Source organism: Schistocerca gregaria, chromosome 1 (assembly GCF_023897955.1).
Source record: "Schistocerca gregaria isolate iqSchGreg1 chromosome 1, iqSchGreg1.2, whole genome shotgun sequence".
Classification (NCBI taxonomy): Eukaryota; Metazoa; Arthropoda; class Insecta; order Orthoptera; family Acrididae; genus Schistocerca; species Schistocerca gregaria.
This window is the reverse complement of record NC_064920.1, coordinates 640,556,275-640,572,332: the sequence shown is the minus strand read 5'-3', so window position 1 is coordinate 640,572,332 and position 16,058 is coordinate 640,556,275. Positions and strand designations below refer to the sequence as shown.

Below are 16,058 nucleotides of genomic sequence, written 5' to 3'. Positions count from 1 at the left end.
ACATCTCTTGTACCTGCCTGTCTGGACTTTTCATTAGGCTTAATTTCAATCAATGTTTAATGACTGGATACTGATCTTAGCCTAAAAAAAGTACTCCCATGAGTTTCAGTGCCGCCTCACCCCCTCCCCCTTAAAGATTTTGCTATCATCCCAGCCAGTTTACCCTTCCCTTTCCTATTGAGATGCAGGCCATGTCTTGTGAAGTCCCACCTCCTAATATCATCAACTGAAACCAAACCTATGCTTGACAAAGTAGCTGCCCAAAGCAGCTGATCTGACTCTATATTGACCCTCCTGACAGAGCTGTTCAGCTGGGGCCCTTCATACCGCATGAAAGCAGGTACCAAGCCAACATTTGCATGGTTCATTGCAGATGCTATTTTTACCAGGCACACTCAATATATTAGCCCTGATCCCTGTCAATGCTGTTTCCTGCTCCACCCACTACCACAACATGATCCTGTTTTGTAAAACCTTTGCACAATAGTCCTACATCCTCTCTCACTTGGCTAAGACATGCACTGGGCTTGAAAATAATTTGTGACCTGATACCTGTCACCTAATTTTTCGTGCAAAATCTGGTCCACACCTCTTCCATGGCTACTACCTAACAACAGAACTTTCCCCTATTTTCTACTTTTTTTGCAACTGTTGGTTTCCTCGTGAAAGTCTGTAGAGTGCTGACTACATTTACCTTTAATTGAGCCTCTTCCTTAGTTGACTGAGGTAGCAAGGCAAATCTGTTATTTGTGCCAATGATGAAACTTCAGATACTGTTCTCTTTCTGTGGCTCCTGTTCCTTCTCCCTCCTTAACCTCATCAGTTCCTCCCTAGCACTATCGAGTTCAGCCTGTGTGCTACTGTTAGTGTCATCAAAATTTTTGTAACAATCATTGAACAGGTACTTGCTTGCTTAGAATCTGCAAGTGAGTTGTAAGATCTGCAGTTCTAGCAGTATGTGTCATTATGTCGTCCCTTGGTTTCTTTTGCAAACTATAACACCACTACAGTAATGTGTGAACATTGGTTCCAGATTTTTGTTCATAAACAAACATTAGCTTGTCTCACATTTCTTTTGACATGTTTCAGTTCATAGTATGCAGCATAGCTATTTCTCTACCTGACATGGTGATAATTCGGTGAGTTTGCAGTTGCAGCTTTTAGCTTTTGTTCCAGGCTGCAATCAACTTCCTGTACACATCATTATCTGATGTTTCTTCAGGCAGGTTATACAAACTATTTACTACAGTCCAAACATTATCTGATTTCAACACTATATGTACTTGAAACTGCAGATAAGTTTTTGACATGTTTGAGTTTATTTATACAGGTGATATCAGTTTCCATCTTAAGGCTAAGTTATGTTTCTCTTCATGCATAGCTAGAAAAGTAGTCTCACTTGGCACAATTGTCTTTGAATTATTATCTTGTGTCCAATACTAACTTTCTACAAAATATTATTTTTTGTGTTCCTCAACCACAACTTGTTGGACTGATTATTTCTGCATTAACAAATAATACATCAAATATGGTGATCTTCAATATTATTTGATACACACGACACATGGTATGAAATTGATTTCATTGTTGTTTCCCACCAATTTAAGCCGGTTTTCACCTTCCACTATCGATGTACTCCCTCTGATTTGTCCTTGTTCCCTGTATTTCATCCATTTAATCCCTTTCATGATTTTTTCCCATGCATTTGGGTGTATTTTTATGTGTTTTTCGGATGTAATTTTACGTTATGTAAGTATTTTTTTATGTTTTCTTCGATCACCACGTATTCTTGCTCCTCCCATTTGCATCAGTACAGAAAAGTTTCCTTATCCCTAGCCAGAACCCAGTGCCACATACTGTTCCTGCACTCTTGCTTGACACAAGGTATCCCCCAAATGGCCTTACCTAAAAAATTACCCATCTCCGACTGCCACCCTTCCTTCCACAGTGACCTCCATCTGTTCAGATTCTGCCAGTCCTTAGACCTTGTAGCAGTTCCACCTGCTTTTATTTCTTTGGTTGTTGTCCTCAGTGTTCATGGAATGTGTTGCTACATTGGCTGACAAATGGGGTTTGTAATTTGGACACTGACTATGGTAAATAATGTAGCCGACCGATGCACAGTCTTTTACTTTTACTGTTTACAACCCCCCACCCATACACATTTAATATGGCGAGTGCACTATTGTTTAACTTTTGTTAAGCCTCAGTAATAGGTTACAGATGAACCTCCACATACTGCTACAATAGTTTACTGTTGAACATCTAGGAGCAGTAAGGACATAACCACAAAGCTCACAGTTCTTGAAGAATAAAAAGGTACTTATGGAGCAGACACTGTCAATCTTTTAACACATGGCCTAATTGTTTAACACTTATTACACTGTTAAACTGATGCATTTTTATCATTCTAAGCAACACAGATTCCTTGTCTGAAACTCGGCCATGGACTGACTGTCTCGTGAGCAAAATTCAGGCCACAATAATAGGTACTGAAATTATACATTGTTTAAAATTAAATTTACAGAAATTACAATTAAAACTTAACTCATTAAATTAACTGAATACCTTGAAAAATTTCATCTTTTTAACAGTTTCTTCTACTACGAGGTTTATGCCAACTTATTTGTTTAAATCATGAAATTAACATACGTAGTTACACAAACAATACTTTTGACAAAGCTGTTAATTACTTTGTAATTAATTAATGGCTGGATTCGCTAACATGTTTCTGAATATATCCAAATAGATCCTTTAAAATTATCATTAGTTGTCCCTCCAAATGTTTATATTTAGTGCAGAATTTACATTTGTTTATACGTCAACAATAGAATTAATGAAACAATTACTGATTTGGCCCTATAATGAAAGATACTAACTAGTAATAGTCAAAATGAATTAGAAAATTAATTACATACATAAAACTAAGCACAAAACTGGATCTAGTGTTAAATTCTTCAAAACTGAGGGCCAACCTTTCTCTTATATAAAAATGCAGGTGTATTCATGTATGTTAATGGTAATTAGTTAAAATTGAAAAAGCGAATTTAAGGAGGCAAATGCCAAAAATTAGAGGGGAATTAAAAATATCCCTACTTGCTTTGTCACAACCTCACAAACATAGTCCTACAAAACCATATCAATCATGCCCAAACCTCCTACATCTATAAAATTCTCCTTTTATGCAACCCCAAATTCCTGGATCCAATAACAAGCACTGAAACCCTTGTTCTCCAGCAACTAGCGTGACATGCTCAACAGTGCCTCAAAAAACTCTCCACACTGTTAACTTCCTACTCCCACCTTGGGCTACCACTATCGACCACCTTTACAACACCCTCCAAACCTCCCCCACGTCCCCTCATATCTGACAAACCCTATCTTGCAGACTTACTACATCCCCCCCCCCCCCACCCTCAAAAACTCCCTCCCGCCACCAAGCAGAATCCAGGACCTAAACAGACCCAAAACACAATCATGAACCATTCCTCCAGAAGCCTTATTCCTACAAAAGTATCAGTCCTTTCCAAAGGCCTCACCTTTTGCCCCACTCCCAAATTCAATCATGAAGGGCTTGTTAAAGACCTTCTCTTCTTCTCCCAGTCCTTTCAGTGGAAACACTTTTTCTCCACCAACCCTACCAACCAGACACACTCAAAGGCCAATGTTGAACCCTGACTGACTCAGTTCACTCCTCTATCGAACCATGATCCACCATCACTGCTGCCAAATAACCCCTGTTAACTTTTCAGAATTTCTGAACTTCAAATCTTGCTTCATCATAATTCCACAAATCCCTCAACATAGAAACAAACCCTACATCCACAGAAAGAAACACAATCCAACACCTAAAAACTGATCCCAACCTCATAATCCTATCTGCTGACAAAGGTTCCACCATTGTTGTTTTGATCCACAGGGATTACCTGGCAGCAGGGATCTACCAGCTGTCAGATTTATCCACCTGCAAACCCTGCCACAGTGACTCATTCCAGAAATCCAGCAGACTCTCCAGTCTCTTGTCAAATCCTTAGTTTCATCAGATAACCTCTCCCTGTAGTCCATCTCTTTCGTCACTCCTACCACTCAGCACACTCCTGCCTTGTACATGCTTCCTAAGGTCCATAAACCTGAACACCATCTCCCCCATTCTCTTCACCTGGTCCTACTCAACCCAACAAGCAATTGCCTTCAATGTTGACCTCCACCTCAGAGAGGGCTACATCAGTGCTACTGTCCATATCAAATTTACCAACCATCAGCAATACCTCCACTTTGACAGCTGCCACCGATTCCATACCAAGAAGTGCCTTCCATACAGCTTAGGCACCTGTGGCTGTCGCATCAGGAATGATGAGCAGTCTTTCTCGAAATATACTGAGGGTCTCACTGAGGTCTTTACAGATTGTAATTACCCTGCCAACAGTGTAGAAAAACAGATTTCCCATGTCTTATCCTTCCAGTCACCCACCACCTCCAAAAGTCCCATGGTGCAGCCAAGAGCAGCATTCCACTCATGACTCAGTACCACCCAGGACTGGAGCAACTGAATTACATTTTCCGCCAGGATTTCGACTACCTCTCGTCATGCCCTGAAATGAGAATGTACTACCCACCATCCTTCCCCCCCTCCCACAGTGGTATTTCTGCCACCCACCAAACCTACACAATATCCTTGTCCATCCCTACTCAACCTCTCCTCCCAACCTTTGTGTCATGGCTCATATCCCTATAACTGACCTAGGTGCAAGTACTGTCCCATTAATCCTCCCACCACCACCTACTCCAGTCCAATCACAAACATCACCTATCCCATCAAAGGCAGGGCTTTCTGTGAAACCAATCATGTGATCTACAAGCTAAGCTGCAACCACTGTGCTGCATTCTATGTGGGGATGATAAGCAACAAGCTGTCTGTCTGTATGGATGGCCAGTGACAAACTGTGGCCAAGAAACAACTGGAGCATCATATTGAGCAAGCTGCCAAACACAGTGTTCTTCATTTCAGTGACTGCTTCACAGTCTGTGCCATCGGGATCCTTCCCATCAACTTCCCCTGGCCTCCGTCTATCCTCCTGACTGCATCTAGCTGCCATACATTTTCTCCACTCATCCATGGACTCTTCCACTAACAGCACTTTACCATAACCCCACCCCCCACCCCCACCCTCTGTCCTAGCCTCCTCCTTACCCCCTCTCAGTTGGCTCTCCCATCATGCATTGCTGCTTGCAGTCTGGCTTCAGCTGCCAAAGACTGTGGTTGTGTTTATTAGTTGAATTTGTGTGTGTGTGTGTGGGGGGGGGGGGGGGTGTTGCCTATTTTTGGCAAAGCCCTTATTGACCAAAAGCTAATTTTCTGACAGTCTCTTTATTGTGCCTATCTGTGACTCAGAATCTCTGCTATTTGGTGAGTAGCAACTATCCTTTTCATTATATAGCTAATCTTAAGCATGTGTGGTTACATATGATAATTTCACTCTAGTAAGTTTTTCAACACCAGAAACAAATTTCTTGTAACAGCTATTTTTACCTATTATTCAGCATCACATAATATAAATGTAGTACATACTAACTCATAAAGGTTGTCTATGTACTATAGTATTCAGATTACACATTTAAATAATTTATTGCTGTCTTCAGCTGTGACAATTAATCCGCTGGCAGCTTTGTCCTGATCTATAAAAATTCAATTTATGCACTCTGAACACCATGAAATCATATAAAATATGTCAAGAAATTATTCATGTACCACCCATGGTAAAAAGACATATTTTATACCATTTCATGTCATGCAGAGTGTGTATCTTGAATTTTTATACATGATGACAAAGGTGTTAGTGAATTAATTGTCAAATCTGAAGTTGGCAATTATCTGTCAAAATGGGTAATGTGAATAGTGTAGTAATCGGACAGTCTTGATGTAAAAAATGTTTTATATAAATTTATAAGACTGCATGCTTGTGTTTGACAATATGGCAGTTCTTAAATAAATATAGTTAATCTTTTTAATACTGCGTACATTTTGCTCTGTGATCATGTTATTCTGTATGTGTTATTGGATATCACAAGTCACTCACACCACATTCTATATGATGGTGTGAGACATATTTGTAATATTCAAAATTTGATGCCATTGGCTATAAATTAAACAAAAATGATTTATGGTTTCTAACATTTATTTTCTTTTGTAGGTTCATAAGGTGAATGTATTATTCATTGATAATCCTGTGGGAACAGGATACAGTTATGTGGACAGTAACTCCTTGTATACAACTACAAATGCAGAAATTGCTGCTGATTTACTTACCTTTATTAAGGCATTTGTGGAACAGTACCCCACTTTTCAAACTGTTCCACTCTACATATTCAGTGAATCATATGGTGGAAAAATGGCATCAGAGTTTGCCCTTGAACTGTACAAGGTTAGTGTTAAATTATTCAGTTTTGCTTTCATCAGTATATTTTATTTCTCTACTAAATTTTTACTATTTGAAAATGTATATTTCCTCCACATCCACGTATGTTACGTTTGGCTATGGTACTGGAAATGATCTCTCTCTCTCTCTCTCTCTCTCTCTCTCTCTCTCTCTCTCTCTCTCTCTCTCTCTCTCTGTGTGTGTGTGTGTGTGTGTGTGTGTGTGTGTTTGTGTGTGTGTGTGTGTGTGCGTGCGTGTGTGTGTTAACATTATCAGTTACTGCAACTGTGAGCTTCAGTCTGGAGTAGTAAAGCTTGAGCTACTTCAACAACAGCAAGTAGAACAAAACGAATAAGAAAGAAGAACAAAAATACAGCATTACTGATGATCCTAATTTAAACTAAAGGTATGCGATGTTGCGAATATGACTCCCAGTTATCAAATCATAAATATGCCTGATCTAAAAATTTATCACCATAATGTGCAATCCCTGCATAATAGTATTTATGAAATTAACTCATTGTTAACAGATTAACATAAAGATATTTCAGTGTTATGCATTTCTGAGCACTGGCTTAACCCAGAATTAATCCAGAATACAAAAATAAAGAAATTCATTTTTTCTTCTTACTACTGCAGGAAAAACAGCAAGCAAGGTGGGGTGGCAATTTATACAAAGGAATGTAGACTTTGTTCCCTACCTGACTTAACTAGAACAAATATCGAAAAGGCTTATAAAATTGCAGCTACAAAAATTATTCAGTTCAACTTGGTTATTGCTACAGTTTACTGATCACCATCTGGAAATTTTGAACTTTTCTTAAATAAAATGCAGTCAATGCTAAATAAAGTAAATAAAATGGATTTGAGTTCATAATCTGTGGTGACTTCAAAATTGATTTCCCCACAAATAGTGGAAATAGAGAGACCCTTTTGGACCTTGCAACATCCTATTATTTAAAGGCAAAAGTAAAAGCTACTACCTGACTAACAGAAACTCCCCAAACAGCTCTAGATCAATTTCTAGTCAAGAAGAGTTTACAAACCACTTTACTAGAATTTTTCAATGCAAGTTTTTTAGTGACCGTATTTGCTCAGATATTAAACATAAAAGTAAAAGGCAGTTTTATTAACAACATGTCTTTAAGAACCTCATGTAGATGTTATAATCAGGGTAATGTAAACTACTTCAACAGTGTATTACAGAAAGAAAAATGGTCAGAAGTGTACAAAATGACTGATACAAGTGAAATATTCAACACCTTCATTGACACATTAACCCATTTCTTTCAAATTGCTTTCCCACTGAAAACTGTAACCATGTAACCACGCGGGGGAACTCTAGAACAAACAGCTGGATCAGAAGGGGAATTAGGGTTTCATGCCAGAAGAAAAGACTACTTTATGAAACATGTAACTCAAAAAATTCCTCACCTGAAGTATGCGCACACTATAAAAAATACTCCAAACTATTGAGTAAAGTAATAAAAGCAGCAAAGATAATACATTATGATGAATATATTGCTAATTCAGCTAATAAATTAAAGGCTATGTGGAGTGTTACAAAAAAAAAGTATCTGTAGAATACAGACAGTCTTGCAAAAATATAATACTATCACAAAAAATAAAAAAGTAACAAACCCCTTATAAGTAGCCAACACATTTAACAATTTCTCCACAGATCATTGCTGACAATATGTTGCAATCAAACTTACATAAGAGCACCCAGGCAAATGAATATAAAATAAATGCATGTAGAGGATCAGTGTACATGAGTTCTGTTTGACAAGATGAAGCAGCTAAATCAATGAAAGGACTAAGAAGTTCCAACTCTGCAGGCACTGATGGTGTACCGCACCAATATTAAAGAAGAGTGCATGAAACCTAATTGAAAAACTCACACACTTATGTGACTACTCACTTCAGCAGGCACTTTCTCTGATGTACTGAAAACATGAGAAGTTATTCCAGCATATAACAAATGTGAGAAAGGAAATGTAAATAACTACAGAGCCATCACAATTTCCTCCTGCATCTCTGAAGTATTAGAAAAAGTATGGTCTACTTACAAAGTTTATAAAAAAAAACATCCTATATAATGAACAACATGGATTCACATCTTGTGAATGACTTCCTTCAGGATAATGACATTGCTCGACTAGAGTGCCCAGCATGTTCTCCTATCAAACATGCCTGGGTTGGATTGAAAAGGGCTGTTTATGGATGATGTGACCCACCAGTCACTCTCAGGGATCTGTGCCGAATTGCCGTTGAGGAGTGGGACAATCAGGACCAACAGTGCCTTGATGAAATTGTGGATAGTATGCCATGACAAATACAGGCAGACATCAATGCAAGAGGATGTGCTACTGGGTATTAGAAGTACTGCTGTTTACAGCAATCTGGACCACCACCTCTGAAGGCTTTGCTGTATAGTGGTACAACATGCAATGTGTGGTTTTCATGAGCAATAAAAAAGGCGGAAATGATTTTTACGTTGATCTCTATTCCAATTTTCTGTACAGGTTCCGGAACTCTTGGAACCAAGGTGACGCAAAACTTTTTTGATGTGTCTATTTTGGGGTAATTCATCATTAAAGGAAAAAGTGTTCGTTGCACAAAAGTGTGTAATCAGAATAATAGCTTGAGTCCACCCTAGATTGCCTCGCAGACATTTATTTAAGGAACTCAGGATATTCACAGTATCTTCGCAATACATATATTCACTTATGAAAACGGTTATCAATAACCCATCCCAGCTCAAAAATAATAGCGAAGTGCATAGCTATGTCGCCAGAAGAAAGGCTGATCTTCACAATTCTGGGTTAAATCTGACTTTGGCTCAGAAAGGGGGGGAATTATACTGCCACAAAAATCATTGGTCACTTACCAAATAGCATTAAAAGTCTGACAGATAGCCAACCAACATTTAAAAACAAATTAAGATAATTTCTGAATGACAACTCCTTCTACTCAATAGATGAATTGTCAGATATGAAACAGTAACTGAAAAAAATTAATTATATTATGTAAAGAAAACTTATGTTAAACTGATACATTTCACATCATTATGAACTGTATTCATGATCTATGGAACAAGAACTAATGTAACACTGTACCACTCGTGAGTGTGCTACACATTAAAAGTTCTACCAAGTGTGCAAATATTCATTTCAAACGAAGATTCATAAGTATTGCTAAGTTCAATTCTCATACCACTGGAAAAATGAGTGATATTTCATTAACAGAACTGAAATCACCAAAATTGAATAGGATTCCAGGACTTATTGGGAACCTCATCAGATTGTATATAGAATTTGCAGCTGACATAACACCACATTCACCCATAATTTAGAGAAAATCCTTCATTCAGAAAACCATGCCTAATAGGTTAAAAAATGTACAAGTTTCATATGTCTACAACTAAAGTAGTTTAGCAGAAGTGGCCCAGAAAACTAACATTCATCATTGTTGACATCTTTCTATTGTAGAATCTTATAAACACATTCTGAGTTGTGACATAATGAAGTTTCTTGAACAGAATGACCACCTCCATGTCAGCCAGTATAGATGTGCATCAGTACCTACATACATACTCTGCAAAACACCATATGATGTGTGGTGGAGGTTACCCTGTACTATTGCTGATCATTTCCTTTCTTGTTCCAGTTCCAAAGTGAGGGAAAAATTCCTGTCCCTATGCCTCTCTACAAGCCCTAACTTCTTGTGTCTTTCCTTTGTGGTGCATGTGCGAAATGTATGTTGGCAACAGTCAACTGAAAAAGAATTTCATCATCCCTGCAGGGATTCCCGTTTGAATTCGCAAAGCATCTCCATAATACTTGCATGTTGTTCAAACCTGCTCGTAATAAATGTAGCAGCTAGCCTATGAAGTGCTTTGATGTCTTTCTTTAATCTGAACTGGTGTGGATCCCAAAAGCTCCAGCAGTACTCAAGAATAGGTTGCACTAGTGTTCTATAGGCAGTCTCATTTAGAGATGAACTACACTTTTCCAAAATTCTCCCAATGAACCAAAGTCAACCATTTATCTTCCCTGCCACAATCATCACATGCTTGTTCCATTTCATATTTGCTGTGCAAAATTACACGCTAATATTTAAACAACATGACTGTGTTAAAGAAGACACTAATAATATTGTAAAGGAACATTACAGGTTTGTTTTTCCGACTCATCCACAGTAACTTAATTCCAAAGACATGGGTCATTAGATTAGATTAGATCAGATGTACTTTTCAGCCCATTGACCCATGGTGATGAGATCCTCCAGGATGTAAAACATGACAGAAAACCAAGTGTACACAGCATATATTTACAATGAAAAATATACATGCTAATGTGCCTTCCACAAATCCAAAGTGAAATGATCATCATGGATGTGGAATGAGTCAAAAAATATTTAACATATTTTTGTTTAAAAGGTACTAAATTGAAAACTCATTTTACAACACTTATTTAGAATGACTGTATTAGTACACTGACACAAGTCAAATTGTACTAATACTTCCATTATTTGATATTAGTAACACCCACACACAAATAATTTAATTGTACTAAGAGATTTGTCACAGGATTAGAGCAAGTTGGCTAGAAATAAATCCATTACGCTCCTCTAAAACCAAACTACAATGATAGTAAAGTTTTGAAAATGTGTGGTTCCTGAATAATTTTTGGATCAAATTAAGTGACTTTTGAAGATTATTCTTATTTCTAGTGTTGATTCCATGAACTGAGCTGTTGATTTGAAAGGAGATATACCTGTAATGATAAATTTCATTAACAAATAAATATATTTGGAAACAATAATTAATATCCTGGGTTCCCTAAACAAGCTCATGGAAGACATTTTTTAGACAGACAAACTTTAGCATTGCTTTATGGGTTACCCCCAAAAAAGATCCCATATAACATATTTCATTTTTATATCCCCATGTCTGACAACATTGGCATTACGAATATAAATATATTTAGGTGCTTCAGCATCTCTGTGGTATGTTCCTCACATTTCAGTTTATTATCAAGCTGTAATCCCAAGGATTTAACACTGTCCATTTCTTCTATGTGTTTGTCATCATATTTTAGGCAAATACTAATGGCAAACTTCTTACACATTCTGAATTGCTCACAGAATTGTGTGTGTGTGTTTTTCCAAAGTTAAGTAACAAAAAAAGTGGCTAGAAACATTTATTAATGTCCACAAAAGTTTCATCTGCTTCTGAAGCTGAATGGAGCTGGAATGGTAGCTCAGCGTGTCCTCTGTAATGAAGAAACTTAGTGAATGGGTCAATAATGAACATGAATGGATATCATGGGATGTCCACTCCAAACAAATGCAACAAATGATAATGAACAAAATGAAATAATAATAATAATAATAATAATAGTCCCCATGGAGGCCCGGGAAAAGAATAGGCCTCCGGTATGTTCTGCCAGTCGTAAAAGGCGACGAAAAGAACAAACCACTAATAGGGCTAACCCCCCTTTTAGTGTGATTAGTTGGTTCAGGACACAACTAAAGAAGCCTCGGACAAGCGCCGTCATGGTCGGGGACGACGCTTGAACCCTATGCCCGCCCACAATGGTAACAACACTGCTAGCCAACTGGAAAATGATTTAAATTCAAACAGAGGTGTTTTTGCAGGATATGCTTCCTGCAACCACCCTAGAAGGAAAACAAAGACAGAGGATGAGATGGTCAGATGAAGTTAATCGACACCTCATGTTCTGTTATTACCAAGCAACAAACCTACGAACCAACACAACCGGATACAGTACACAAGTATACACAACATTTATTACCAGATACCCAGAATTAAAATTTTTAACAGAACAACGACTAGCTGTTCAGATCCGTGTAATAATAAAAAATAACAGGATACCCCAGTCGGAATTAGAAAACATCAAACAACAAGTACAACAAATACTGGAACAAAATAATGTGCAATCAGAAGAAGAAGAAAATACAGTAATGGACTCAAACATCCTAGAGCAAACAAACAAAGAACAACACACATCAATTAAACAATCAGAGGAAAACGAAATCTTAAGACTGCCACCAGAACAAGTACAAATAGAACACGAAGTGACACACATGTAGAATAAAAATTTCAGCTGAAATATATAGAATACAAAGACACAAATACAGACATTAGACCATTCTTGCATAGACCGCCAAATAACCCACAAGTCGAAACAACAATAAAAAGTATAAACACAATCATACACAACTATGGAAGAGTTACAGCTACTGGTTTATATAGGAGCACTCACTACACTAAATATACACACTAAGCAGAGATCAGAACCAACCAACACACAGAAGAAACCCACAAAACCAGCATGGCAACACAGGCTACAGATCAGAATAGAAAAACTGAGAAAAGACATTGGACAGCTAACACAATTTATAAGACATCAAATGTCAGAAAAAAAACGAAAAAGGTTAGGTAAAATCTCACAACAAGAAGCGATAGAGCAATTAGATGAAAAGAAGCAGAAATTACAAGCATTGGCTAAACAACTTAGAAGATACAAAAGAAAGTGAAAATAGAAGGAAACAAAACCAAACATTCAACACAAACCAAAAGAAATTTTACCAGACAATAGATAACACACACATTAAAATAGACAATCCACCAAACATAACAGACATGGAACACTTCTGAAGCAACATATGGCCAAACCCAGTACAACATAACAGGCATGCACTGTGGATAGAAGCAGAAACAGACACATACAAGATGATACCAGAAATGCCTGAAGTGATAATTTTGCAACATGAAGTCACCAAAGCAATTAATTCTACTCACAATTGGAAAGCCCCTGGAAAAGATAAAATAGCAAATTTCTGGCTAAAGAAGTTCACCTCAACACATTCACATCTAACTAAATTATTTAACATATTAAAAACAAAGATTCCAAGACTTACCAAGCAGGAAAGCGCTGGTAGATAGGCACAATAAATAAAACACACAAACACACACACACACACAGAATTTCTAGCTTTCGCAATTGACGGTTGCTTCTTCTTTCTGAAAGCTAGAAATTCTGTGTGTGTGTGTGTGTGTGTGTGTGTGTGTGTGTGTGTGTGTTTGTGTGTTTTATTTATTGTGCCTATCTACCGGCGCTTTCCCACTTGGTAAGTCTTAGAATCTTTGTTTTTAATATATTTTTCCCAAGTGGAAGTTTCTTTCTATTTTATTTACATCATCTTAAATTATTTAACAGTTACATTGCAGACCCATACACATTCCCTGATACACTTACACATGGAATAACTTATATGAAACCTAAAGATCAAGCAGACACAGCAAACCCAGCAAAATACCGCCCCATAACATGCCTACCAACAATATACAAAATATAAACATCAGTCATTACACAGAAATTAATGACACATACAACACAGAACAAAATTATAAATGAAGAACAAAAAGGCTGTTGCAAAGGAGCATGAGGATGTAAAGAGCAACTGATAATAGATGCAGAGGTAACATATAAAGCTAAAACTAAACAAAGGTCGCTACACTACGCATACATTGATTACCGAAAAGCTTTCGATAGTGTACCCCACTCATGGTTACTACAAATATTGGAAATATACAAAGTAGATCCTAAATTGATACAGTTCCTAAACATAGTAATGAAAAATTGGAAAACCACACTTCATATCCAAACAAATTCAAATAACATCACATCACAGCCAATACAGATTAAGTGTGGAATATACCAAGGAGACTTATTAAGTCCTTTCTGGTTCTGCCTTGCTCTGAACCCACTATCCAACATGCTAAATAATACAAATTATGGATACAATATTACTGGAACATACCCACACAAAATCACACATTTGCTATACATGGATGATCTAAAACTACTGGCAGCAACAAATCAACAACTCAACCAATTACTAAAGATAACAGACGTATTCAACAATGATATAAATATGGCTTTTGGAGCAGACAAATGTAAGAAAAATAGCATAGTCAAGGGAAAACACACTAAACAAGAAGATTACATATTGGATAACCACAGTGACTGCATAGAAGCGATGGGAAAAACAGATGCCTATAAATATCTAGGATACAGACTTAGAAAAAGGTTTTGACAATGTTGACTGGAATACTCTCTTTCAAATTCTAAAGGTGGCAGGGGTAAAATACAGGGAGCGAAGGGCTGTTTGTAATTTGTACAGAAGCCAGATAGCAGTTATGAGTCGAGGGACATGAAAGGGAAGCAGTGTTTGGGAAGGGAGTAAGACAGGGTTGTAGCCTCTCCCCGATGTTATTCAATCTGTATATTGAGCAAGCAGTAAAGGAAAGAAAAGAAAAATTCGGAGTAGGTATTAAAATCCATGGAGAAGAAATAAAAACTTTGAGGTTCGCTGATGACATCGTAATTCTGTCAGAGACAGCAAAGGACTTGGAAGAGCAGTTGAACGGAATGGATGGTGTCTTGAAAAGAGGATATAAGATGAACATCAACAAAAGCAAAACGAGGATAATGGAATGTAGTCGAATTAAGTCGGGTGATGCTGAGGGAATTAGATTAGGAAATGACACACTTAAAGTAGTAAAGGAGTTTTGCTATTTGGGGAGGAAAATAACTGATGATGGTTGAAGTAGAGAGGATATAAAATGTAGACTGGCAATGGCAAGGAAAGCCTTTCTGAAGAAGAGAAATTTGTTAACATCTAGCATAGATTTAAGTGTCAGGAAGTCATTTCTGAAAGTATTTGTATGGAGTGTAGCCATGTATGGAAGTGAAACACGGACGATAAATAGTTTGGACAAGAAGAGAATAGAAGCTTTTGAAATGTGGTGCTACAGAAGAATGCTGAAGATTAGATGGGTAGATCACATAACTAATGAGAAAGTATTGAATAGGATTGAGGAGAAGAGAACAACTTGACCAGAAGAAGGGATCGGTTGGTAGGACATGTTCTGAGGCATCAATGGATCACCAATTTAGTATTGGAGGGCAACGTGGAGGGTAAAAATCGTAGAGGGAGACCAAGAGATGAATACACTAAGCAGATTCAGAAGGATGTAGGTACTGGGAGATGAAGAAGCTTGCACAGGATAGAGTAGCATGGAGAGCTGCATCAAACCAGTCTCAGGACTGAAGACAACAATAACAACAACAACAGACAAAAAATAGGAATAGATAATACAAATATTAAAGAAGGACTAAAAGAAAAATATATACAAAGACTAATAAAAATACTGAAAACAGAATTGACAGCAAGAAACAAAACAAAAGCTATAAATGCTTATGCTATACATCGGCTACACCACTGCAATTTCATAACCACTTCTACAACCCTTTAGATAATATAACATCAACAGATACGAAGAAAGTAAATTGGAAAAAGAAAACACTGCATGGCAAGCACCCGTATCATCTAACACAGCCACACATCGATCAAGACGCATCCAACACATGGCTTAGAAAAGGCAATATATACAGTGAGACGGAAGGATTCATGGTTGCAATACAGGATCAAACAATAAACACCAGATATTACAGCAAGCAAATTATTAAAGATCCCAATACCACAACAGATAAATGCAGACTTTGCAAACAACAAACAGAAACAGTAGATCACATCACAAGCGGATGT

General features: G+C 37.4%; 1 protein-coding gene across 3 annotated transcripts in view; it reads left to right on the top strand.

Annotated features, from left to right (window-relative positions):
- Nucleotides 1-16,058, top strand: part of LOC126360538 (retinoid-inducible serine carboxypeptidase-like) — a 162,201-nt gene that overhangs the window by 63,745 nt on the left and 82,398 nt on the right. For all 3 annotated transcript variants that reach the window (XM_050007721.1, XM_050007720.1, XM_050007719.1), the window contains exon 3: nt 6,192-6,422. In XM_050007721.1, coding sequence (XP_049863678.1) covers nt 6,192-6,422 — 231 coding nt within the window. The remainder of the gene's footprint in view (nt 1-6,191; nt 6,423-16,058) is intronic.